Source organism: Anser brachyrhynchus (genome assembly GCF_964034855.1).
Source record: "Anser brachyrhynchus genome assembly, chromosome: 10".
Taxonomy (NCBI): Eukaryota; Metazoa; Chordata; class Aves; order Anseriformes; family Anatidae; genus Anser; species Anser brachyrhynchus.
In genome coordinates this window covers 10,334,101-10,346,418 of record NC_137705.1, presented here as the reverse complement: position 1 = coordinate 10,346,418, position 12,318 = coordinate 10,334,101, and the positions used below count along the sequence as shown (strand labels likewise).

General features: G+C 46.9%; 1 protein-coding gene across 11 annotated transcripts in view; it reads left to right on the top strand.

Moving 5' to 3' along the window:
- Positions 1-2,458: 2,458 nt before the first annotated feature.
- Positions 2,459-12,318, top strand: part of SLC6A6 (solute carrier family 6 member 6) — a 57,983-nt gene continuing 48,123 nt past the window's right edge. For 2 of the 11 annotated variants that reach the window (XM_080606917.1, XM_080606914.1), the window contains exons 1-3: positions 2,947-3,167; positions 6,876-6,911; positions 9,382-9,447. In XM_080606917.1, coding sequence (XP_080463043.1) covers positions 3,149-3,167; positions 6,876-6,911; positions 9,382-9,447 — 121 coding nt within the window. In that variant the 5' untranslated portion in view covers positions 2,947-3,148. Of the gene's footprint in view, positions 2,657-2,875; positions 3,168-4,554; positions 4,694-6,875; positions 6,912-9,381; positions 9,448-10,057; positions 10,180-12,318 lie in introns of those variants that run through there. The other 9 variants (XM_080606919.1, XM_080606918.1, XM_080606920.1 and 6 more) reach the window with 9 other exon arrangements.

Below are 12,318 nucleotides of genomic sequence, written 5' to 3'. Positions count from 1 at the left end.
AGGAAGACTAACCTGTGCCTTGGCCAGGTGTGCAAAAACCTGCAGCTCTGGCTGATGTGCAAAGCAGTCACGGGAACATTATATTGTGGCTTTCTACAGTATCTTAGTACCGGATACGTTTTGGATCTGGTATACGAGTCATATGAACTACACCTACCTGTAACCACAGTGATTTTGGCCTACCTTACTTAAGTTTGGGTTAATGCTCTCATGGTGGGTTTTTAAGGGGTTAGGCTTGATTCCACTATTAATGGCACCACCGCACATCGAAATCAACGGAACTGCAGAACTAAAATTAGTAACAGATTAAAGCCAGACCTACAGTAAAAGGATGGCAATTTAAGGCACCACTTATATTCTTAACATTATACACATGCTTATGCTTTGTAATTTGGGCTCTAACTTGTGATTTTGGTTACATAAGAGCTGGAGGAGCCAGAGGCATTTGAGCTGCTGTATGCTGCTGCAGCTGAAGGCAGTGTTCCCCCAAATATTCATCAGGCTCATTCTTAGAAGTCTTGCTGTCTCACAATGAAACAGCAGGCAGCTATGCACATATTTATGGCACAAAAGGACTAATTATTATTATTATTCCACTTAGTTCCAGGTACTGTTTACATGCTTCTGACTTCAAAACAGCTTTGGCTGTGGTTTTCTTCCCCCAAACATTTTTTTTTCAAACGCAGAGAGCAACCATGTGCTGTGTGTGGCTGACTTCTTTTACAGAGCCTGGAACAACAGAACAAGAGAGAGCCAGAGAAAGAAAATACAGGCTTTGATTCCTCTAGAGAACTTGAGCAAAATGTTCCGCTGCTGTCAGTGGTACAGCTGTGCTGGCAGGATCCTCAGCACGATGTGGTTCCAGCCACTACTTTCATTTCACTGATGTGACTGCCAGTTCCTGGTCGGCATCGAGGCATCCTCACCACAACTCAACAAGTGCCTGTGCCGGTGAGAAATGTGTTGCCTTGTTCCCTGGTACAGCCATAGCTGCCTTGTGTTTGTGGTCCCTCGTGTAGCCTCACAAAATGCTAGCTGCCTTCAGCAAAGGATGCCTAGGAATCCAAAGCTGCAGTACACCAGAAACCTGAATCAGAAGGCGTAGGTGGCAGCATGCACTACATCGTGTAATTAGTTTAAACCAGTCTGTTTAGAGGACATAGCTGTTCGATTAGCTGTATGTATCAAATACCTGTAGCTATTTTTTCAGATTAGGGACCTTTTGCAAATCAGCTTGGATACTGCACTGGAGTCAGGCAACATGAGCGGCGTGCCTGTGGCACATGGTACCTGGCGTCCTGCACTGCCAGCAATGAGCGCTCAGAGGGGGTGCAGCTCTCTGTGCTTTTGCATGAGCCAGCCAAGGAAATAAGCCTTTTCTAGAGACCTCCCTGGAGGCTGCCCTGATGGAATTTGGCCCCTCGGCAGCCCGTGCGTAGGTGGTGGGTTTCACAGCCATGTCGCTCCATGACTGCCAGCCTAGTGTGTGGTGTGGGCAGGTAGGGTCTGGTGGCGGGGAAAGCCTTGGGGAGCAGGGCTGCGGGGAGTACGTGCTCCTCTGTGATCAATCCCTGCTGGTCCCAGTGTGCGCGGTGAGCACCCAGGGACTTCTGCAAAATGCTGACGGCCTCGGATCTCCTTCTTCCAGCTGCTCTGCCCCTGCAACAAAACGGTATTTCACAGTACAGCGTATCTCACCGAGTCTTCTGCGGGGGCTGGAGGAAAATGCCTAGCGAACCTACACGCTGCTGAATCCCTGAATTAACAGAACTACGGGAGATGAGGGTAGGGGACACACACCCCGATCGTGTCCCCGTTCGCCGGCAGGAGCAAGGCACCGGCTTTCGGTGCAGCGAAAGCCGAGGCAGGACAAACCGCTGCCCTGCTCGCCCCCGGGCTCACTCCGTCGTGCTGCTGGGAGCCGGGCTGCCGGGGGCTGCGTTTTTGGGAGGCGTCGGCAGCCGAGAGCCGGGAGCCAGGCACCTGCCGGGCCACGCCGCTTGCTGCCGCCTCCAACCCGACCGAGAACCCCAAAACCTGGCGCAGCGACGCCGGGACCGGTGTCCGAGCCCCCCCGCGCTTTATCCCGGGGTACGTGGTGGCCAAACCGGCAGCCGGGGAGCCGGGCGAAGGGCCGGCCAGCCCCGGTGACACCTCGGGCGGATGCTTTGTCTGCGAGAAGGGCGCTCTTTGTGCGGCAGCGAGCAGCCGAGCCGGGGGAAGCGGGGCGCGGGGCTGCGGGCGGCGCCCCCGGCCCGGGGCCGGCTCCGGGCGGCCCGGGGAGAAGCGGGGGGGCTCCGAGCCGACCCCCCCCGCTCGCCGCCCCGCTCCCCCGGCCACCAAACCCCTCCCCGCGGCCGCCTGCCAGCCCGGGCTCCGCCGCCCGCTCTGCTGCATGGCCCCTCCTTCCCCCACACCCCTTCCTTTAGGCTCCCCCCCTCCCCAGCAAAGAAGAGGCCGTGCCGGTGTTTTTCCACTCAGCAGGATGGGTGATGCTCAAAGCTCCCTCATTAGACAACAGACACGAGAGGTCAGGAAGAAAGCGCTTATAAATCACCGGCGCCCCCCGCCCGGCGCTGCTAGTCGCGCCGCACCGTTCCGCCGCACGGCCGCAGGGGCGCAGCGGCGCGCAGGCTCCGCGCCCAGCGGACCGCAGGTACCGGCGCCTCCCGGGCGGGAGGGAGGGCGGTGGGGCCGGAGCCGAGCCGAGGGAACAAAGGGGAGCCGAGCCGTGCAGAGCCGTGCCGAGCCGTGCCGAGCCGAGCCGGGCAGCGCCCAGCCTTTGTCCGCGCCTCCCCTGCCTCCCCGGGCGCGCGTTCCCTTCCCCCTCCATTTATTATTTGCTCCTTCCAGCTGTCTCCTCACCCGGCTTTTTTTTTTTTTCCTCTTTTTTTTTTTTTTTTCCTCTCCCCCCCCACCTTACGTTAACTTTTTTTCCGAGATAACAGTTCGCAGCCTGCAATTAACCACTTGCTGGCGGCCCTCCAGCACATCCGCGGAGCACGCTCCTCTCCTCTGCTCTCCTCCCCGCTCCCCGGCTATTTTTTGCCCGTTTGCTCTCGCCTTCCCCCCCCCTCCCGCCGTATTTTTTCTGGCTGCCTTGCGCTAACCTCAAGTGAAGAGGTTGGTACGGGCAGAGCTCCATCTGATGCTCATGGGCCTACCTGGTGGGTAATACAGCCACTGCGCTTCCTTTGCTTATTTATATTTTTTTTCGTTGATCCTTGGCAAAGCTAAAATCAAAGTTGTGATGGGCTTTGGGGAAGGGACTGCCCGGGGCAGGTTGGGGAGCTCAGTGCGGTGCGGAGGGGTGAGAGTGCTGGGGGGCCGGGGTCAACATCTCACCCGCTGGCTTTAAGGTCGTGAATGCCCATCTCCATCTGAGCTTGTACCAGGCAGCGTGTGGGAGGACGTGTGAGGTTTCCATATAAGAACATGGGAGAATTTATTTCACACAGGCGAAGAAATGTGCAGAGTGTGTGTTATTTGTGAAACAGAAGGCGAGCTGTGTTTTCCTTAGGCAGCCCCGAGAGTGGCAAAACTTTGTATTTATAAATTGAAGAAGCTGATTTCTGCCGTTTAATAAGAGCTACGTTTAAAGGAAATCACTGATGAAAAAGTAGTGGGAGAAGATCCAGGGAAACACGAAGAAACACAACCCCACACGTATTCCAGCACGGTTTGTGCCAAGGTGTAAAGATGGAGTTTTTGCTTAGTTCCCATTTTTTTAACCGTATTGGGAAAGGCATTAAGAAAATGTTCCGAGAGGAGCTAGTTACGTTGATAGTGCTATTTTGGTAACTGCAATATTTTTTTGCTTGCATGTCAAAATGTTTCGAGTTTTGGACGTGCAAAAAAGCAAGGCAGCCCCATCCGTGAGATATGTCAGTGTAATTCGGTGCTTGGATGACAGTTGCTACCGGTTTAGATTTTATGGGTTCGGGAGTAAAACGGTCCATTAAAACCTGCTGCTGTGGAATTTGGAGAGGAGAGGCTTTGGCGAAAAAACTGGATGTTTACTTCGAGGTTTGGATTTGGGCGAGCTGACTGCTTTTTGGCATTGTCTACCCTTGCATGAGTATTACGGAGAGATCGCCCTGAAGGCTGTCCCAGAAGTACGCCGCTGGGATTGCCCAGAGGATGGTTTTTTAAAGAAAAATACGTAAGCAGCTGAGTAGCCAGCACCAGGACGGTGTCACTCACCCAGAGCAAGAAGGAATAAAATCGAGGCTGAAGCACGAGCGTGGCGGGAGGTTGTCTGTCTTGCCCTGGTTAGACCAACACTGGAAACTTTTATTTTCGGCACTTTCAGAGATAGCATCTTTGTATTTCCTCTTCAACTGTCTCTTCCTTTTCTCTGCTTTGCATTTGTTTTTTTTTGTTGTTTTTTTTTTTTTTTCTCTTCATTTGCGTGCATCTCACCTTCTCTTTTCCTTCCCCTTCTCACCTCTCCCATGGTTTGCGATGCTTTGAGGCAGCACCCGCTGGAGGGCGACAGACACCTTTCCTCCCGGTGGGGTCCCCGTGTTGCCCCGCGTGTGGGCAGGGACCCAAGCCCACAGCCCGAGAGACGAAAGGCCGCTTCTCGCTGTCATTTATTAACCTGCATTTTTTTATTGTGCGGTCCCAGGGTTATTTTCTATCACACCTCGCAAAAAGCAGGAGATTGCAGATGGCACTGTGATATTTGGAGGTACTGGGAAGGTGGTTGCGTGCTTGGCGGTGGTAGATCCATATCCTGGGTCTTTTTGTTTGTTTGGGGAGTTTGGGCTAGAGTCCGGCATAAATTTGGAATAATTCAGATGCTACTGATTTTCACTTCATTTTACTTTTCTGTAACTAAGAGCAAAATGTTGCTGGTAGTCACTAATTCATAGCTTTTTTTGGGGGGGGGGGGGGGGGAGGGGTTGCCTTGATGTTTCTTACATGGCAGAGGTGAAATGTTTGGGCTGTGACAGGAGGCTTTGGTGCATTTGAAGTCCTGTGTGAAAAGAGGTGCAACAATGCTGGGGAAGATAGGAAGGCACTTTCGGTTGGTGTGCTCTTTCTGCACGGTGCTTCTGAAAGCCCCTGTGCCCGAGCATAGCTCTATTTGTAAAACCTCGGGGATGAACTTGTCTTTCAGCTTATCGTTGCAAATATTTCAGTGAGTTTTCCCTTAAATCAATACTCTGCATAGCCAAGACTGAGTAACATCTTAGTGGCTTCCAGCCAAGTCCTGTTGGCTGGCTGTTTCCAAAGAGACTCTCAGGCACAAGCCTTTCAGTAGGTCTCCAGGGCAGTGATGCTCCCAGGATTTTCCTCAATGCACCTCAAGACTCACCAGCAAACCCCTGTTATTTTAATTTTATCCCTTCTAGCTTTTCCAGTGCCCCAGGGTTTGGATACAAACTGCCAGTTCCACCAGTAAGGGGAGTCTCTTTACACTGGTGCCTTACCCAGGCATTTAATCACGCTGGCAAATGACTGAAAAGATTACGCTGATTTGTTTCTTTTAAATTTAACCGTATTACAATGCATAAAAATGGATGGGAAGCCATGGTAGTTAAAGCCTTTTGCAAGTGATGCTTGTTTGATTGGTCATACTAATAAACTGTAGATCGTTTAAGAAGTGCAGCTTTGAATAGATTAACTACTAGGATTAGTGCCTTTGACTTCTCATCACTAACTTCACTTATATGAAGGGAGGACTGCTTGCAAGACTGGGTCCCTGGCATTTGGGAGAAAAGTGTGAGGATGAAAATTCAGTAATTTAACAATTGTTGAATTTCTCCCATAAATACATACTTACTCGAATCCTCAGCTGTTGTAGTGCCATGGATTTAATTGATTTGTGCTAGCGGAGTATCATCCCAAGGCATGTAAACTCTAGGCAATACTCTTTAAATTACTTACAGAGTAGCTAATATTGATATAAGATAATGTAGTAGAAATTAAATGAGGCTGCTGCTGTGCATTGTCCTTCCCCTTGTCTGCCAAAGCCAGCCATTAGAAGGGCTGCTACCACGCTGCCAGTCTGTGATTCTGAAACTGCAGTGGAGTCCTACAGCATCTGCTGCATTTCTTTCAGTTGCTTTTATCTGGTGTGTCTACATTCACACAAACAAAAAACAGATTGGTACCAGCCCTAAACCCTGCCCCAAGAGCATCCACAAATCCCTCCAGCTCAGCTGGTGGAAGGGGAGCGTGAATCAAGTCCATGTTCCTGCCAGCCAGCTGCGGGTGGGCAGCAGCAGGCGGATGGCATGAAGCTGCATGAGGGTGGCTGGTAAAACCCATGTGCTGCTGGGCAGGCTCGTTCATTTTAGCAGTTACTGGATTTCCTGTTGTGGTTCTTTGTTGCCTAGAATGGTCACGGCCTCAAAGAACGCCTTCACTGCCATGGCTGCAGGACTTGGGTTTGAATGCAGCTGGTGCTAGAGGCTGGGGTGGAAAAACGATTACGCAGTGCCAAAGTGCAGCAGGAACACTCTGCTTTAGGGTGTTGGGGTAGGTAGGCTGCCCACAGGTAGGAGAGCAACCCATGCGTAGAGCTACAGGGCTATCAGCAAGCTGCAATGTAGTTAAAAGTTCTTCCTTTTTTCTTCAGGTCACGTGGCATTTGCGTTTTATTTCACTGCTGCAGTTTCCTTACTCTTGAAACAGATATAGGCATTTTTTTTCTGTTTTCACTGAATGAGATAAGAAATAATCTGGTTTGCCATTGGTACTACCTTCAGTGTCTTGATGTTCTTCAAAACTATAAGCTCACAGATGAAATTCAGAAAACACTATGCATGATAATGTTAAAACATGCCTGACTTATTTTCCTGGACCCATTTTTTTTTTCTTTAAAATATTTTTTTGCCTTTTCTTTGTCTTTTTTTTCCAAACAGGAAGAGAATATCCACTCAGGAGAGACTCTTCTTCATGTAAGTGTTATTTATGCTTGTTTATGAAATTACAAAAGGGTTATAAAGATGATTAAAACATTCCAATACTGAACATTTGCCATCTGTTCGTAGAAACCAAGTATAGAGCATGTAAAAATAGGCCGTAGTTATACAGTAATAATGCTCAGCAACTGTTATCTTAAATCTATCTGCGCAGTTCTTCTGCACATAACACTGCAGAATTTAGAAATCATTGCAAAGCACTTTGCAGACATTTAAGCAGCGTGCCTGTAAAGTTGGTCTGTAAATCCTGGAGGGACAGTATTAAAGTGGTTTGCCCACAGCAGAGGGGACCGACGGGTGAGGGCTCGTTTTAGCATCCCAGAGTCCCTGCTCCCCAAACCCCGTGACAAAAACCAGCTTCTCCACCTTGGATTGTACAAAATCCAAGTTCTGTCTGTAGAGCCATTTGTTCGTGTGCACGTGTGCTAGAGCGTGCACGTATACGTGTGGGTAAGAGAGAGCGTGTGTATGCCCATTTGGCCTCAAATAACACAGAGGTATTTCAGGCCTTTTCTACAACCTGTGGTGATACCCTTTAAAATTAGACTAAATGCCTCTCTCCGTTGGTGAATACTGTTGCAAATGTATTGTGAAAGCATTTGGCTCCAGACTGAACGCTTGGTCTGCATGAGCCCAGTACAGTATTCTTCATGGGACAAAGAAAGCTGCACGTTGTAAAAATTCAACATTTTTTTCTCCACATCACCTACTGACATGGTTTGCTTGCAGATCTCTGATTTAAAAACTCTGAGTAGTATAGTAAGCTCTGCTCTGATTAGGAAATAAATCTGATTAAATGTTTTAAGGGGCTGCATAGATGAAGATTCTCGTTGCCTTAACGCAAACTTAGCTTAGCAAGGAAAATGACTGCATTGTTCCCAATGCAGGGCCCGCTTTGCATAACTCCGAAGCATGTACTGTGTCAAGTGGCATGGCAAGCCCACGAGCGCTCACGTCAGGCTGATTTCCCATAAATCAACATATTTTTGGAAAAATAACATATATCTCTGAATTGCAGCACTCCATTATGCTTGCATAGCAACTGCTGGTTAATGAGTAGCAAAACGCCGTGTGGTAACAAATGTTTTTTTGCTATTGTTGAGCTGGAATGTTAGTTCAGCTTCTAGATAGAAGTGGCTTGCGCAAGGCGCCCTGGTAAACCATGATTTCTGTGGCTTGTATGGTAGTTCTGTAGGCAACCGTGGTCTGCTGTTCCCTGCCCTGTGCTTCCCTTCATTTTCCATGTCAACCGGGAGGTGGGGTTAGGTAAAGGCAGGGAATTGGTGGCCCTTTGAACCCAGCAAAGCTCGAGCGTGAGGCCCGTTGCCAGTCAAGCATCTGCGGCAAACACTCTTTATTCCGGTTGTGTTTCTAGCAGAAACGTTGTAAGACACTTTATTTAATAGCTTTAAACCGCAAGTGTTCTTTGGCTGGTTTTATGGATGTCATAGAGCAGTCTTTCTGAAGAACAGACAGTAGTAAGAGAAAGAAAACCCCACAAAGGATTAAAGAGTTATCCTTTCCTGTAGCTGGAATCCTAGCTGAGACTAGTTCAGGACTGTGTAGCCTTGAGAAGGTACATCACCATTATTAAAAGGCAACAGAGAGGGAAAAATTCGAGAAGGCTTTTGATTATTATCATTTTTGTGATGAGTACTTCATTCCAGTATGGGAAATTCAAAATGTGCTTCCCAGAGATTTTAAATGGGAAACAGTGAGGGGAAAAAAAAAAAAAAGAAAAAAAAAACTTTAAAAGAAGAAGCTCCCAAATAGAGAAGAACCCAAACAGATGAACCCTACAGAAGTGACTGTATGGTGTCTGGAAACTGCAGAATAAGCGTGCGGCCCAGTGCAGCACAGATCTGAAGAGTTTTCTCTGGAGATTTCACTATCACAAGCAAATAATCGGGAGCCTCCTAAGTCTGATACATGTGCTCCAAACGAATGAATAATGAAAGGTTTGTGGTCCATAGGCCATTTGCGGTGCAGCCTTCCATCACCTGCTGTGGCTTTTCAACAGCTAACGGCGAGCTTTAAGCATCAGAGCCTCTCTCTTCTGGTTCTGTGCATGAAATATTACAACCTTGACTCGATAACTCTACTTGTGCCTGTCTATGCATTGGCTCCCTTTGGCTTCTTCAACTGTGTGGGTTTCCAAGAGTTAAGCTCCAGGGACGGGGCTAGCAAGGCTGTTGTCAGGTGAGAGGATCCTGAGGCACCCAGCACAGGCACCTTGGTCTCTGCCCGCTGAGGTGGCGAATGCTCGGTGGGGATTAACCTCTCGGGCCTGCACGTCGGACTGGGCACTGTGACAGGAGGTGGCCGCTGTGAGAAAGGACTCTTTGTGACAATAACCAGCCTTATGTAGTTGTAATGATAAGAGAGGGACCATCTTATTGTAGTCACTTTGCGACAAATACTACCACAATTCATTACTTTCCATCAGTGCCTCATCCTATGGAGGAATCACCACTGCCCATCTACATTGAGGAGGGGACAGAAGTCCCGACTGGTGAGTGCAGTTGGGATGGGATATTTTTAAGGGGGGGTATATCATACCTGGGTTTTATATTCCTCACGTTTGTGTATACCCGTTTGTCAATGAACATTCTAAGGCTTGTTGCAAATGTTTTTTTTTTTGTTTATTTGTTTGTTTTTTATTTCAATTTCTTAATACAAGTGTATTTTAGAGCTCCTGAGAATTGATATATGCTGCTAGTGTTGGTTTCCAGCTAATCATGAAGCAAAGTATGTAATTTATGCAGCAACTTCCGTGCAGGATCTCTTACCGAAGGGCCATGAGTATCAGAGGTAGTTCCCGGGTTCAGCCTTTGACCTCGGTGTTGAGATACTCAGAATATTCTGCCAGTTGGGTCAGCAGTTTTTGCCCTGCTGACACTGTCCTGCCTAGCAGCATGACACTGCATACACGGCTGAATAGCCAGGAGAGAGTTAAGGAGGTCTGCTGGTACCTGTGCTGCCCATCCCCAGTTCTGAGCTCTATTGCAGGTCTATTGTCACTGCATATGGATCTATAGGTTCAGTTTTGTTCTTGTTTTATTTTGTGGTGTTGGTGTTTTGTTTTTGTTTTGTTTTAAATAGATAAACAGTCTTTCAGATAACCCATAAAGAAAGAGACTAACAGATCAGTAAGTTTGTCTGTGGTGATCACTTTGGACTGTAGAAGGCTGTGACTGCATCATTTTCCAGAGCCACTTATTCAGCCTGTTCTTGGATGCATTCAGTAAGTGTGCCTTGGCTACCACCTGCAGAATCTGCACAGTTGAGCAGATGTGTCTCTTCAAATAACTGTTTCTTGCTATACATCCTGAATTTTTCCACCCCTAAATTTATGCAATTACTCCTTGTCCTACTATCTTCTGAGCTAGATTAAGTACCTGCCCCTACACATACCAACTTAGAGGTATTTATAGCTGGATCTCAGCCCAGGAGTTTTCTTATTTATAGACTATATTAATTTATCTCTCTCACTCTCTCCTTAGATCATTTTTATTGTCCTTACTTGTATTTCCTTTATTTTTTCTATCTTAGTAATCTCTGGAGACCCGAACAGCTCACACTGGTTGTTTTGACATGGCATTATGCTTTAGATTTCCATATCACCCCTTCACATGTACACATCCAAAAATATCTTGGCTTTTGACCCTTTTCCTGCATCACTCAGAAGCATCACACATAGAAACTGAATTATGTGGCTAGCCTTACCTGCAGTCACCTTTAGGTCTTTCTTGGGTTCACAGCTTTGCAGCCAGCTGTTCTCAGGCAACATCACTGCTCTCCTGACATGTAGGGCTTTATACTTCTTAGCAGTAAATCCCCATCCCATTGCATGCCACTTACCGGTATTACATAGGACTGATTTAAGATAGTATGCCTACATGATTTTAATGCCCCGGAATTTTTTCATTGACAGAGAAGTTGTTGCTGTTTTGTCATATATAGAGCAAAGAAGTACTTACAATTTTGTATTTTGATACCTATTACACCTGTTTTCTGCATATTACCCCAGATCCCTTTCCCAGCTCCATCAGTCTTGTTTGCATACTTTCCCCTAGTTTTCCTTCCTCTATAATTGTAATGTTAAAACTGACAGGTTTAGCTCTCTCCTTTTCTTCACGTTTTGCCTTTTCTTGTTGCGTAGTTAGTATGTTGTTGCTGTATTCCTTCTATGCATGGTACGACGTGGTCTGTCCCACATCTAAGATAATCTGTTCCTCACCTCCTCTAAGGCTGTAGTTAGCTGAACATCTGTCCCCCCCATTACAGTTACATTCTGTCCTGGACCCTGGTATTTTCATCTTGTCTGTCCCACTGCACTGAGGAAACCTTGACTGCTGAGATGGTGATATCTGCACAAAGAAAAAAAAACTATACGGTTGATGACAAAAGCAACCAACCAAAAAAAAAAAACAAAAAAAACCCCACCAAATAACCAACCAAAAAAAAAAAACCAGCCCTGAGAGTGAAAAGGTTTTTAGAATATATTTTTTTAGTGCCGACATGAAGGAGGTTGGATCAGGCTCTGAAATGCAGAAGTAGCTGTGAAATGCCCAGATTGGGTTGGGAAGGGCATGTTGTTCATTTATTTTAAATAAACTTCGGGACTGTCAACACAGCAAGTTGTAGTTGAGGGAGGATGAGTGGAAAAAGTAAATGATACAGAGATGAGAGGAAACCACAAGCTCTAAGTTTGGTATTTGAATGCCCAAAATGGGTCAGGGCTTTTATAACAGTTGGGTGCAGTATCAATCATCAAGCTGGGAGGTCAGCTGCAAAAATCTGGTCTGTGCCAGGGTCTCAGTGCTGGTCCTACTTTCCATTCAGCTTACCAGAGTGATCCAGATTGAGGTTATCTGCACCTGTATAGAGCAGAATAGGATCTAAACGAAATCCTTTCTGAATGTAGGCTGGAGAAGAATAACGCACAGTGTAGTTGTTAAAACAATTCTGCACAACTGTCATTTACTTTTAAAATGTTGGGAGAACTTAGATCTTTTCCTCATCTAAAACACATTTTGGATGTGCTCTGGATGGTATATGGAGTGCACGCTATTCTGTCCCAAGCCTGACTGATAGTGGGAGATCACTTTGTAGTTTCTGTATTTATGAAAAAAAAAAAGAGAAATCAGTAGGTTCTTTCAGAGTCTAAATTTAACAACCCTAATTATTTCAAGCAATTTAAAAAGGAACATAAATCTCACTTGTTTATTACAGCTGCTTCATGAAAACAGCAGCTACAAATAATAGCCTATAATGAAAATCTTGCTAACACTGTCATGAATTAACCAACAAAAGAACTGCTGTATGGGATCTAGCCAAAGGCAGCATTTCCTTCTCTGGAGGGAGGGGATTTGCATCGAGG